This window comes from Stegostoma tigrinum, chromosome 32 (assembly GCF_030684315.1).
Source record: "Stegostoma tigrinum isolate sSteTig4 chromosome 32, sSteTig4.hap1, whole genome shotgun sequence".
NCBI classification, from domain to species: Eukaryota; Metazoa; Chordata; class Chondrichthyes; order Orectolobiformes; family Stegostomatidae; genus Stegostoma; species Stegostoma tigrinum.
Genome location: NC_081385.1, coordinates 31,186,782 through 31,201,188, shown reverse-complemented (window position 1 = coordinate 31,201,188; position 14,407 = coordinate 31,186,782). Strand labels below are relative to the sequence as shown.

The 14,407-nt window shown below is 41.7% G+C and overlaps 1 protein-coding gene across 1 annotated transcript in view; it reads left to right on the top strand.

Moving 5' to 3' along the window:
• The first annotated feature begins 1,946 nt into the window (after positions 1–1,946).
• Positions 1,947–14,407, top strand: part of LOC125467079 (arginyl-tRNA--protein transferase 1-like) — a 53,414-nt gene continuing 40,953 nt past the window's right edge. The window contains exons 1-2 of the mRNA XM_059638944.1: positions 1,947–2,213; positions 12,406–12,469. Coding sequence (XP_059494927.1) covers positions 2,036–2,213; positions 12,406–12,469 — 242 coding nt within the window. The 5' untranslated portion in view covers positions 1,947–2,035. The remainder of the gene's footprint in view (positions 2,214–12,405; positions 12,470–14,407) is intronic.

Here is a 14,407-nt window from a genome sequence, read left to right as displayed (position 1 = left end):
AAAAGTGCAGTTGAGGCTCCAATCAGATCAGACAATTACAAATTGAATGGTGAAATAGTCTTAAAGGGCTAAATAGCTTCTACATCCTTCTGCCCACAAAAAAAAAGACCCTGAGCTTCCTGTTGCCTGCTACTTCAACACACCGCTGAGTTTCCTGGCCAATATCTCAGTCTCAGGCCTGCTGCAGTGTTCCAGCGAAGCTGAGCACAAACTGGAAGAACAATAACTCATTTTCTGCTTGGGGACCCTACAGCCTTCTGGACTCAATATCAACAATTTTAAGGCTTGAGGCACCTTCCCCCATGTCCTTACCCCTAACCCCACACACCAGGCCTTCTCATCACATGGTCTGCTATTGCAAACAACCCATTGTTAGCCACTAATCACCCCCATTAGTAGGTATTCATTCTCCTAGGCTGACTGTCATCCATTCCTTTGTCTGTCCAACTGTTGTTCTCCCTCTACCAGTCAATTACTCCTTACCCCCACCTTAACTTCTGCATCAAAACCAATATTGTCCTAGCTACCATCAGTTTTGAAGACGTCACTAAACCCAAAGTATTAACTCTCACTTCTCTCCACATGCTGCCAGTCCTGCTAAGCTTTTCCAGCACCCACAGCTCTTTCAGTTTTTTTAAGCTACATCCTTTTTTTTAAGTTTCAGAGACCACTTACCATCCTTAATTGAATGGTGAGCCCCTCTGTTGTGGTCAATTAATAGGCTAATTTGTGAAAAATCAGAGCCAGGTAAAATAGCTCTGACTTAATTTGACCCTAGCTGCAATGCTGCACACCCATTGGAAAAGCTGGCTCTTTGACATGTTCTAGTTGTAAAGCCATCATATGGCTGTTCCCTTGGAGCATTGTTAGGTACAAAGTTAACGATGGAAATCAGTAGATAAAACAGTGCAGAAAATTATGTGGACCCATGAAGTGTTGTTTAGGTCATACCCTAACTGGCACCAAATCCCTGTTCACTCAGAACCGTGCGCATGTTGACATGTAACCTTCAGCTGACAAAGAGTCACCTAGACTCGAAACATTAGCTAGCTCTTTCCCTCCCCCCCACCACTGAGGATGCTGTCTAACTCGCTGTGATCTCCAGCATCTGCAATAATTTGCTCTGGGCCTGTAATCTGGTTTAGTTTCAGATTTCTTGCATCTTACAATACCGATCTCTTTAGCAATTTTTCTCAAAAAATTACTTTGTTCATAACATTTGTAAAACTGTTAGAAAAATCTGGACTTAAATTACAGACAGCAATAAAATTCGATATCTCTCCACACAGAATGTGAGGTGTCTGAATACAGTGATAATACTGAATATATTATTTCTCTTTTGCACAACATACTTTAACAAAATGTCAAAAAACACAACACATTTCAATTGAATAATACAATATTTGTAAGAAAATTCAGCTGCTGTATCATTCGATTGCAACAGATTTACAATTTACAACATAAATGCTATGGACGGTTTACAACCATGGACAATATTTCACTGAGGTGCCCACTATGTATATTTTCAATACTGTTGCTTTACAACGTGAATTTTTTGTTTATATTTTGATCTTTTACTTCAAAAGTATACTTTATTCATTAAAAAAAACTTGTTAATATTTTGAACGAATTAGAATTCGAAATTTATACATTCTGCTACTGAGAGCGGTACCTCCAGCCAGTTTCAATTCTGGAATTGGCTTTCCTGTTTTAAGTCCGTCTTTAAAAGCAACTTCTGTCGAAAATTCGAGTTAGTTACCTGTAACTGTGTGGCAAATATTTGTCCGATTGTGTGGGTTGCGAATCTCCCTAAGGGCGCTACCTAATTGCAGCTTGCTCTCTTCTCTGCAAGTAAGAAATTGCATCGGAAAATTTGCATTTCGGGCACCTCTCCGAGAACCTGGAGGGGAGGTGTTTCTGTTTGAGCTGACGGCTGTGGGGTTGGAACTCCAGTAAGCGTCAGTCAGACGGATGAGGAAGTAGCGGAATCAGCCCGGTTGGCTTCTACCTCGCTAGTGGATATGTGCGTGTGTGTATGTGTATCCGGCTCCGGATCCTGGCCGGGAGAGTAAGCGGATGGGGTGATACCGGCAATCCCCCTCCCCGTATGGGAACCAGCAGCACCGGGCATAGCCCCCCGGCGGGGGAGCTGAGTCCGCCCCTGGAGGCGTGGACTTGTGGCTACTGCGGGAAGGACTCGTTCTGCGCCCAGGGTAAGAGACAGAGAGAGGTGCTTTGGTAGGGGAAGGAGGGAGAAATCCCAGTGAAAAGAAGTCAGGTCCATAGGAAGAGGATATGCGTGGAAGTTACAGCAAAAACATTGACGACCAAAATTGTTACATCTAATTGCATCTGTTAAGTTGATACTTAGTATTTTAAAACAAACATAATGTATCTAAACATTGTCTCCAACAACTGAAAGTGAAAGATGCTTTGACTCGCTGTCGTGGATTTCTTCCTCTTGTTAAGGTTCTGTCAATGTCAGGCTAATTACAGCCCGTTGTCAGTTTCCAGGGCTTGTGGACCTGTTGGTTTCAGCTGCTATGTTATCTGCTACGTGACAGGGTGGGTTCTTTCAGCTTTCCCTGTTGCTCTTCTTACGACTGCCCCTTTCTCTGTGAGAGGTAGCAAGAACTGCAGAAGCTGGAGTCAGAGATAACAGTGTGGAGCAGGAGGAACACAGCAGGCCAGGCAGCATCAGACGAGCAGGAAAGTTGACGTTTTGGGTCGGGACCCTTCTTCAGAAATCTGATGTTGTCCTGGCCTGCTGTGTTCCTCCGGTTCCACACTATTATATCTGTCCCCTTCTCGGTGTTTTGCTAGGAGTTTCAAGACATGAACTGAAGCCTGGAGTGACTTTCTCCCATAGTTCGAGTTCTTTCTCTCTCTCCGCCTGCGAAATGCCGAAAATATTTTCCGTGTTTTCTTTTGTACTTATTTATTTTTATTTTTGCTCAGGTTTCCATGAGAACGTGCTTTTGTCGCGAGAATAAACGCGAACGACGGTTAGTGGCGTTCCTCGAAAATTTGCTGGTTGTAATTCAACTATTGGTTAAAATAACGAAACAGTATTTCAAAGCAGTGAATTTGTATCGTTGGTGTGTTGGGGTGACACCAAGCTCTTTTGAGAACTGTAGGTTTCTCAGAGCTTTCAGTTTGGAGTGAGAGACTTGGTTGGCTATCACTGAGCCCTGAAGAACCGCTTTAGTATTCACTTCTGTCTCAAACTATCATTTGTCACTCTCCATCCTCCTAATGTCCTCATTTGTTGCTCTGGAATTGTGGGGCCGCCACCCACCTTTTTGTTGCATTGGCCAGGTGCTGATAAGTCTACTACTGCCCTAAACAAAGGGTTATCTTTTAGGGTAGAACTGTGGGGATTTACTTTTTCTGTTTGAGGGCTGCTAATCTGTGGAATTTTCTTCCCAAAATGGAGTAAAGGCTGGGTTATTAAGTTAACTCAACCTTGAGTTAGATCCTCATTGGATAAGAGATTCATACACTCCTAGGCATACAACACAGAAACAGACCCTTAGGCCCATCTCATTCATGCTGACTGGATATTCTAAATTAATCTAGTCCCATGTGATAGCAGAGATCTCAAAGTGTGGAACTGGATTAACACAGCAGGTCAAGCAGCATCTTTGGCCTGCTGTGTTTGTCCATCTCCACACTTTGTTATCTTGGATTCTCCAGCATCTGCAGTTCCCATTGTCTCCCATGTGATTGCAATTGCTAAATTGCCAGGTGTGTTCAAGGATCAGCAGAATCAGTGGGTTTATGGGGGATAGGTCATGATGGGATGCTCTGAGGGTCGGTGTGGACTTGTTGGGCCGAAGGGCCTGTTTCTACATTGTAGGGATTCTATGTCTCTATGAGACGTTCTCCCCGTTCTCTCTATTACCACCCCACCCCCCACCATATCTTCTGCACGTAAAGCAAAACTCTTCTAGCTACATACATACCGAGGGAGGGTCACTGGACATGAAATGTTAACTCTGATTTCTCTTCACAGATGCTGCCAGATCTGCTGAGTTTTTCCAGAAACTTCAGTTTTTGTTTTTGATTTGCAGCATCTGCAATTATTTTGGTTTTTCTTCACTACCCTGTCTACCTGCGACTCCACCTTCAATGAACTATGAACCTGCACCCCAAGGTCTCTTTGTTCAACAGCACTCCCTAGGACCTTACCATCAAATGTGTAAGCCCTACCCTTATTTGCCTATCCAAAATAGTACATGTCACATATACCTAAACTAAAGTCCATCTGTCACTCCTTGGCCCATTTGCCCATCTGTTGTACTCTGAGGTAACTACCTTCGCTGTCCACTGCACCACCAATTATGATGCTATCTTACCATATCTCCTATATTCACATCCAAATCACTTCTTTAAATAACAGAAAGTCAAGGGCTAAGTGGAACAGGTAAGAAAGTGGAGTAAATTCTGCAAGTAGATCACTTGTGGTCTCTGTTCTTTGTATGTTCTGTTGGTGGGCCTTCGTCCTAGTCAGTTATTACATTGAATGGAGGTGCTGGTGTTGGACTCAGGTGGACAAGGTCAAAAGTCACATTACAGCAGGTTATAGTCCAATAGGTTTATCTGAAACCACAAGCTTTCAGACTGCAGCCCCCTCACCAGGTGATGTCAGCACTCTGAAAGCTTGAGATTTCAAATAAACCTGTTAGACTACAACCAGTTATTACAGTAGATGCATCTCTCAGTGGATTTCTAATCCACATCAGAGGACTGTTCAGATTCAACCACACTGGTTGAGGACCAGACAGGGTAAGCATTTCAAGTTTCCCTCCTTTTAAATAACTTTAGTTTTTAAACAATTCAATAGCTTCATGGTGATTTTTTTATTGAGACCAGTTTTGTTTTATTATTTCTAGATACTTTTAGAAAAGTATTTGAGACAGAATTAAACTTGCATCATCTGGATTCTTGAACCTGGCCAGTTAATGTTACCACTGCACTACAGTATCCTTCCATATGTGTTCTTGTATGTTGAGTGTGAATACGCAATTGAACTGTAGTGTATTGTTTCTGCCGAGCCCAATTCTGTCTTCATTCAATATTCAAGTACTTACCCCTGCATTGAGCATTGCTGGATCGTGATCAGAAAGCTTTTGGTTGTTTCACATTACAACAGGCACACCAACTTTGTTTGCAGCCCAGCAACTAAAAATAGTCCCATGTGTTTGTGTGGCTCAGTTTCTTACTAATTGGTACTCTGTAATAAGATGATGTGTAACTACTGTGTTGGTTTCTATGTTGCCTGTAGCTGCAAAACCACATCGTTTTTTCGGGCAAATGACCCCTGTGCATTGTCACAACCCTGCACTGCAAGACCTTTTGAAACCTCACCTTGTAACAATATGATTTCAACTCCAACGAAAAACAAAAGTTGATTAGAGTTCACAAAAAATCCCAGGAAAAAAATCTGCCCAATATAAAAGATTAAAAACTGAAAGAACTTTCAATGCTGTACATCAAAAGAAGAACTTGCTGGAAAAGCTCAGCAGGTCTGGCAACATCCATGTGAAGAATTAACATGGGAGAGTTAACATTTCTGGTTGAGTTCTGAGGAAGGGTCATTTGAATGGAAACATTACCTCTGATTTCTGCCGACAAATTCTGCCAGACCTACAGAACTTTCCCAGCAATTTTTTTTGTGTTCCCAATGTAAAAGATTCCTGGCATTTATGTCCACAAAGCTTATGGGTAGCATTAGACATCAGTAGAAACCTTACACAAATGGAAAATTTTTAAAAATGTTCTTGTGGTCACCCAGAGCAGACCCTGCAGGATAAATTAAATCGAAGCCTGATAGACAAGTAAGGAAGCATTCCACAATTGCTGACACAATTATCCAGTTTTCCCACTGGATGTGGAAATAAAGTAGTTGCTGTATGTTTAATGTCAGCCAGAAGAAAGGGAGCAAGACTAATCTGCAGCTTCAAACATCCAGTTCCAGCCCTGACAGATGAATGCATCATGTTTTGGTTCAAAATTACAAGTTAGATTAAAGTGATGAAGCCTGAAATTAGAAAGATATTGTGTCAAATACAAAATCTTTTATTAAAACGGAGCAGTCTGAAATTACATATCCTCTGAAAGTTATAAAAAAAGTTCACTGTTTGTTTGATTTTGAAGTTGATAGATCAGATTTCTGTCCTCTGTTGATTATTGTTTTATTTTAACATGCTTTTCATGGTTTGTCCTGATGTTTTATCATTGTTCAATGACATATAGTTGTCTCCCCTCAAGCCTCATTGGTTTATAACAGAGTACACAAGTTGTATTCAGTTCAAAGGGTTTATTGAAATGACTGGTTAGATCTGCCTGTGTCAGACTGACTGCTCATTCTTGCTTCATTTATCTTTCAAGTTCAAGCTCTGGTGAAATTTAGGATCATGTTTATATAGCTTTGAATTATTTTCTCTTCCTATTCCTATACAACATAAAATACAGGCATTATTTGTCACTGGTGGTGATATTATTGAACAATAGAATAGGCTAGGAGGTATCACAGAAGATTGACTCTCCCAATTTAACTGTTTTATGTTTGTTATTCATTCCTGCGGTCTGGGCGTCAATGGGTAGGCCAGCATTTATTGCCCATCCCTAATTGCCTAGAGAGCAGAAGTAAGAGAGAACTGTGTTGTAGGTCTGGAGTCACATGTAGACCAGACCAGGTAAAGACAGCGGTTTCCTTCCTTAAAAGACATCAATGAATCAGGTTTTTTTTTCCCCCTAATCCCTAATTACCTTTTGACAAGATGGTGGTGAGCTGCCTCCTTGAACTGCTGCAGGCCATTTGTTGAAGGTAAACGCTGCCATTACGGGAGGAATTATAGGCTTTTGGTCCGATGTCAATGAAGGAACAGGGATATATTTCCAAGTCAGGATGGAGAGTGGCTTGGAGGATAACTTATGGTTGTTGGTGTTCCTGTGCATCTGCTGCCCTTGTTTACATGGTAGTGACCGTAGGTATGGAAGGGACCCTTTAAGAAAACTTGTCTTGTAGATGGTTCTCTGCTGCGACTGATAGTCAGTGGTGGAGCGTGTGGATGTGGTGCCAATCAGATAGACTGCTTTGCCCTGGATGGTGTCAAGCTTCTTGCATGTTGTTGCAATTGCAGACATCTAAGCAAGTAAGAAGCATTTTGTCACATTCCTGATCATCTTATGGGCAGGATTTGGGGAATCAACAGGAGATTCATTTGCTGCAGGATTGTAGTCTCTGATATGCTCTTGTGGCCACTGTCTTTATATGGCTAGCCCAGTTAGTTTTTGATCAATGATAACCCTCAGAATGTTGGTAGTTGGGATTCAATGTAGATGGTGCCATCAAATGTCAAAGGGCAAGATTCTTTCATTTTGCAGGCGGTCATCGCTTTGTTGCTTGTTAGCCAAAACCTAGATCTTATCCAGGTCTTCCTGCATTTGGACATGGACTAGTTTATTATCTGAAGAATCGTGAATGATGCTGACCATTGTGCGATCTTCAGTGAACATTTGTAATTCTAATCTTATGATGGAGGGAAGGTCATTGATAAAACAGCTGAAGATGTTTGGGTCCAGGAAACTTGCCTGAGGAACTCCTGCAGATACCCTGGAGCTGAGATGGCTGACCTTCAAAAACAACAACCACCTTTTATTTGCTAAATGTGATTCCCATTGATTGCGGTATTGCTCGGACTTCTTGATGCCATACTCAGTCGAATGCAGTCTTGATGTTGAGAGCAATCACTCAACCTTCCTCTGGAATTCAGCAGTTTTGTCCATGTTTGAGTTAAGGCTCAATGTGATCAGGAGTTGAGTGATTCTGGTCAAACCTGAACTGAACGTCAATGAGCAGCTTATTGTTGAGCAGTTACTCCTTGATAGTGCTGTTAGTGATATCTTCCAACACTTTATGACTAAGAGTAGACAAATGGGGCAGGAATTAGCAATGTTGGATTTGTTCTGCGCTTTGTGAATAGAACATACCAGAGTAATTTTCCACATTTTTTGGATAGATGCCAGTGTTGGAACAGCTTGGCTAGGCATGCGATAAGTTATGAAGCTCAAGTCTTCAGTGCTATCAACGGAATGTTGTCAGGGCCCAGAGCTTAGGCAGTGTCCAATGCCTCGTGGCTCTTATTGATAGCACATGGAGTGAATTAAATTAGCTGGAAACTAGCACCTGTGATGCGGGGCACCTCTGGAGGTGATAAATGAACAATGCATTGAATGGGAGGAACCTTAGTTCTCAACAAGTAAGAATCTTCTTGACATTGTATCTATGTCTATTGTGTGTGAGTTGATAGAGATTAATTTCTACAACTAGTCAACAACTCTACTATGTAGGGGAAGGCAGTGGCTTAGTGGCATTATCACTGAAACGATCTATATAAATGCAAGCCTTTCTTCTTTAAACCATGGGAGCATTTACTGGGGGAAAGAAAGAGATCAAGGAGCCTTCGCAGTGCTCTGGCCTATATTTCTACCCAGGGACACTGGGCAGCATGGAATGGATCAAGAGAAATTCTCATCCAACGTTTAATCAGTTAGGTCACGGATGTACCTTAGCTCAATGTTGTTCTCATCATTGTCCTCAATACTCTTACCAATCATCTATTAATCTTAGATCAATTGAAAATTTCAAGACTAACAGCCACAGTTGCAGATTTTAATTACATTACACATCATTACAACCTCGATTACAATGGCATGGGGTACTCCTAGAGTGCTTACAGCATGGAAGCAGATTGTTCCGCCCAGTCCATGTTGAACATAATCCCAAACTAAATTAGCCTCTCCTGCCTGCTCCTGGCCCATATCCTTTCAATTTTTTCTATTTATGTACTTATGTAAATGATGTACCTGCTCCTGCATCCATCACTTGCTCAGAAAGTTCATTCCACATACAAACCATCCTGTGTAAAAAGAAGAAAAAATGCCCCTTATATCTTTAGTTAAATCTCTGTCATTAAAAATATGTCTTCCCATCTTGAAATCCTCCATCCTAGAGAAAAGACATTCTTAACCCTATCTGTACCTGTCATGATTTTCGAAACCTCTATAAGGCCACCTGTCAACCTCCTACACTGCAGTGAAAAAACTACCAGCCTCTCCAGCCTTTCTTTATAACTGAAACCCTCCATACACCACAAAATCCTGGTAAGTCTCTTCTGAACCCTCTTCAGCCTGATAAAATCTTTCCTGTAACTGGGTGACTAGAGCTGAGCACGGTACTGCAGAAGATTTCTCGCCACTGTTCTGTACAATCTTCTACGTGAGTTCCGAGTTCCTATACTCGTAGGACTGATCATTGAAGACAAGCATGCTAAACATCTTCCTGAGCACCCTGTCTGAGTGACCAAAGAATTATGTACTTGAACCCATAGATCCCTGTGTTCTACAACACTACCCCAAGGCCCTACTATTAACTGTATTTTGCCTACAGAAAGGAAGGAACTTTGGTCTGGAAGACCTCACTGCATTTCCTAGTGACATGTGCCCTCCAGGGAACCTGGCATGTGGGACCAACACAGCAGCAGAGTATGTGCAGAAATTAACAAGATAAGCTAGTTTTGTTTTGCGACACTGGTTGAAAGAGAGGCATTTAAACTAAAAAATATTTCAGTTATGCAGATGCTGAGAAACTATTTCCTGTGCTGAGGGCATTCTGAATGAAAAGACACAATCTTAAGTGTGGAGTTTGGTCATTCAAAAGTGAAAGTAGAAAGCACACCCTCATGTAATTGGTGACAAAAATCTACAACTGTTTAAGATTGATGGATGATTGATTGATTGGTAAGAGCATCAAGGGCTATGTAGAGGACAACATTGGGCTAAAGTATGTCTGTGACCTAATTGATTAAATGATGGATGAGACTTGAGAAGCTGTTCTTGTTTCAGTGTCCCTGTGTGGAAATATGGGCCAGGGCCCTGGGAAGGCTCCTTGCTCTCTTTTAAATAGTGAACTGGGATCTTTAAAAGGCAGTTGTGACCTCAGGACATGGGCCATGCTAGGCCTGTTGTGTTCATCCAGCTCTACACCTTGTTATCTCAGATTCTGCAGCATCGGCAGTTCCGACTATCTCGGCACTTAGTGTGCCTTTGTTACAGGATGTCAAACATTCTCAACAATTCACTGTCATGCCATGTACTTTCTCTCAGTCATGATGATGACCTATCACCACACACCTTCTTTTGTGGCCAACTATTGTGTTCTGACAGCTTCTGTAAAAGAAATTTCTCTTGATCCCATTCCATGCTGTAAGTATCCATTTTTATGTTGAAGACCCCTTGGACTTTGCAACTTGTTGGAAACATATTTCCTTATTATCTCCAAAAGTCTTTGTATTTCAAAAGCCTCTGAGTCTGCTGCGTCTTTATTTTCTCCTTACAATAATTCCATCTCTTCTCAATTGTCGTCATGTCCAATAGATTTAATTGTAATTAATGCATTTCATTCTCCGTAGTTTGATGTCTTTCTAAAATGGGATGCTCAACTGTAGCCTAACCATTGTCTTGTGCAGGTTTATCATTACCTTTCAGAAAATACTCGGCGCTTCTATTTATAAAACTCCAGTATAGTAGTCTAGTCTGCCTGCACTTTCACACCTGGGGAGCTGTGTGACGGAATCCCTTAGAAAATCCCTCTATGACTTAAGGTCTTTCTGCCGCAGTTAAATGTGGGTCTATTCAATTATTGGTCCCTCCTGGTGCCTCAACTATATGTAAAGATAATCTTGTACAGGTAAGAAATGCCTTTTGGTTTGTCAACTGAATAGAATCCAACTCCAATGTTTGTTTCTTCATATACTGTTATACAGCAGAGCTGCTTTAGTTATTATGTATGTATGTAAAGATATTTTTTATGAATAAAGTATATTTTTTGAAATTTAAAAAAAAGCATGGGTCTCTTTATTGCTTGTCTAGTGACAAGCGGGAGCTAGCAATTTTTTTTTCAAAATATCTTAATTGAAAAGGAAAACACCAAACAGTGCTCCTGAGATGCTGCTTGGCCTGCTGTGTTCATCCAGCCTCACATTTTATTATCTTAGCCATTGGTTGAAGCTCTATAAAGAGCTTTAACTTTCCTTTTTGAAAGATTACAGTGAACCACACTGCAGGAAATTGTTATGGTTTCATTTCTATGTCACTTCGCTGCTAATGCAGCTCGACTGCTGCTGTGTGTGTGTGTGTGTATAGGCCTGTGGCCATATGTGGATGTGGAGTGTTAAGGGCTGTTTCATCTACAGTACAATTTTTAGATGCTGGAGATGCCATGGTGTCAGTCACCAATGTTGCCAGGAAATCCAGAGCGAGATTGACTGACCCTTTAAGAAATGTGATTTTAACCTCTAACCACGAAACCTAATCCTCTTTTGAAAACATTCAAGCAGGAATCTGCTGAAACCATTGTCATTGCTCCTTCCTAGGTCCTGCAAAAATTACATTCTCCTGAAATGTTTGCTCCTTTGTTTTTAGTTCCATTTCTTTTCATGATTGTCGTGTCATGACTAGTTTCAGAAATATGTTTTTGTATGATTTATTGGAGTCAGTAAGCTTTTACTTTTCATTATCTGCCTTTTTGTTTGAAGATTATTGATCTTGCTGACTGGTGTTGATTATAAGTGACACAGTGCTGGAGGTGGTTGGGGTGGGGGTGCGTGCTGAAGTGGATTGTGGAGTCAAGTGTTTGTGTCTTCTTTCTGTCCCTCAGAAACCATTTCTTCTTGTAATGTGTCTCAACCTCTGAAGTCTTTCATGCTTTCTCATAGCTTTATCTCTGTACACCTGGCCTCTAGAAGGAGCACTTTTCAGCATATTTGGAATGTTTTGAATTGTAGTCACCACTTTAATGTGGGAAATGCAGTAGTCAGTTTACACATAGCAAGTTCCCGCAAACAACAATAAGGAGAAGACAGAATAATCTGTATGAAGGTTATCTTTGTAGAAGGGCACAGAGACTAACAGAGCAGCCACTGGTTGAATGTCATGGCGTCAGTAGCATTTCCTCATTGGCTGCACAGGCCTCTGAGGTCCCTACACTGTGGTAACTTCTGGAACTGTGGGTCAATGCTGCAATCCATGTGCCGCACTGTGTGTGGAACGTTGTAGCTAAGAGGGAATGTTGTCTGTCAGGATCTCCAACAGTGTTTCACTCCCTCAGCACTACACTTGAAAATCAAAGTAGATTATAAACTGAAGTCCCTGGAGGACAAACCCACAATCTTATGACATTGCGTGACAGCACATGGACATGGTCTTTGTTGCTGATCAGGTGGGGATGTCTTGTGAAAACATTAAAGTTCCGAATGTGGTGAAAGCATTGCAGGGTGCTGCATGACGTTTCCGTGAGAGCAGTGCATCTTACCAAGTATTTGTACTTTTGTTCTGCAGGTCTCATGGCTCACAAATTGTCAGTCCATGATTACCAGCAGCTGCTGAACAAAGGCTGGGTCAGGTGAGTCAGTGTTGGTGAATCAAAACCCAGAGCATTTAAAAACCTGCATCCCAAAACCAGCCCAGCTTGTCCCTGCCTCCCTAACCTGTTCTTCCTCTCACCTATCCCCTCCTCCCACCTCAAGCCGCACCTCATCCTGCCTCCTTGACCTGTCCATCCTCCCTGGACTGACCTATCCCCTCCCTACCTCCCCACCTATACCCTCCCTACCTCCCCACCTATACTCTCCTCTCCACCAATCTTCTCCTCTGTCCATCTTCGGTCCGCTTCCCCCTCTCTCGCTATTTATTTCAGAACCCTCTCCCCATCCCCCTTTTCTGATGAAGGGCCTCGGCCTGAAATGTCAGCTTTTGTGCTCCTAAGATGCTGCTTGGCCTGCTGTGTTCATCCAGCTTCACACTTTGTTATTCCAGAGCATTTAAAGCCCTGAATCTGATGCAGAACAAGTTTTCTTTAAATTCAGTTGTGGTATGAAAGCAACACTGGCTAGAATTGTACATATTGCCCACCACAGAGGGTAGTTAAGAGGCAACCACGTTGCTGAGGGCTAGGCAGGCAAGGATGGCAGTTTTCTTCCTTTAAAGGGCATTAATGAACCAGATGAGTTTTTTCCAAACCATCAACAATGGTTTCACAGTCATCATTAGGCTCTTACTTCCAGGTTTTTGTTATTGAATTTGAATTCAGGTCACCAGAACATTACCTAGGGTCCCTGGATTGACAGCCTAGTGATAATACCATCAGTTCACCACCTCCCCTATTAGGCTTATTTAAAGCTTGAGGTTACCTTTAAAGAATTTCAGTCTTTATTCTTTCTGATAATCTCACATGCTGCGTGGTTGGTTTGGAGGAAAGCACACTGCCTTGTGCAGGAGCAATCAATATAGGCTGCAAAAGTTCCATATGTAATACTCTGTCTATACACAGCTTGGCAATCTGGTTGAGACACTGCTGGTAATAATGGTGATCTTGACAGGGTCCCTGCTCTTGGATGAGCAATGTAGCAACCCAGCAGCCCCTGTGATCCCTCCTGATCCAGTATTCTGCCAAGCTGTATTTGTTTTTCTGTTGGTTGACTGTGAATGTGTGGACCAAGCGAGCTTAGTATCTCCCCTAACACACAAGATTCATGGGCCAACACACTGTCAGAGCACGACTGACATTTGTTGAAAGTGAGATTTGCTCTGAGCACCTACAGTCGTGATCAACACAGCTCATTGAGTAGAATAGATTGTATTCGCATCTGTCGACATTTAGAGAATTATTTAAATGTGCTAAAGGATATTAAAGAATCTGAGATCAGGCAACGATGAACTGTTTTGAATGGAATCCATTAAAAATAGGGAATTTTAAGCTTATTAAGATCAGAGTTTAGCCTTTTGGTGATGATGTGAAACATTTCTACTGTTTTTTTAAAAAAATAACTCTTGTGTTAACTGAGTTTCAAAGCTGAAACTTGTATTAAGGAAGGTTGTTAAGGGACCTGGAACCAAGGCAAGATAAATGAACCAGGATTGCATTAAGTAGCAGAGCAGACTAGGGAGCTGTAAGATTTTCTATTCCCTTCTGCACCGAGTGTTTTGCAACATCTTTAGGATCCTGTAGCAAGCTCATTGTGATATCACAGAGCTGCACATCACAGAACATAAATAGCACAGTGTGGGCAGACTTAGAGCAGATACTAATGCACCAAACTATTCAAAACTAGAATGACTCAGGTGCTTGTGGAAATGAACACCAATAGATAGGTAGGTCCTTTGGTTAATGTAACTGTAGGATTAGAGTCTGGTATATCTATGATTTACAATGTACAGCAGTATTTAATATTAATGCATAATAAAACGTGTTACTTTTGAGGTCTAAACCTCAAGACCTTCTCTTCAACCAGTCTGCCTTGCACCAAACTGTTTCAAACCAATCAACAAAATGATCCTATTC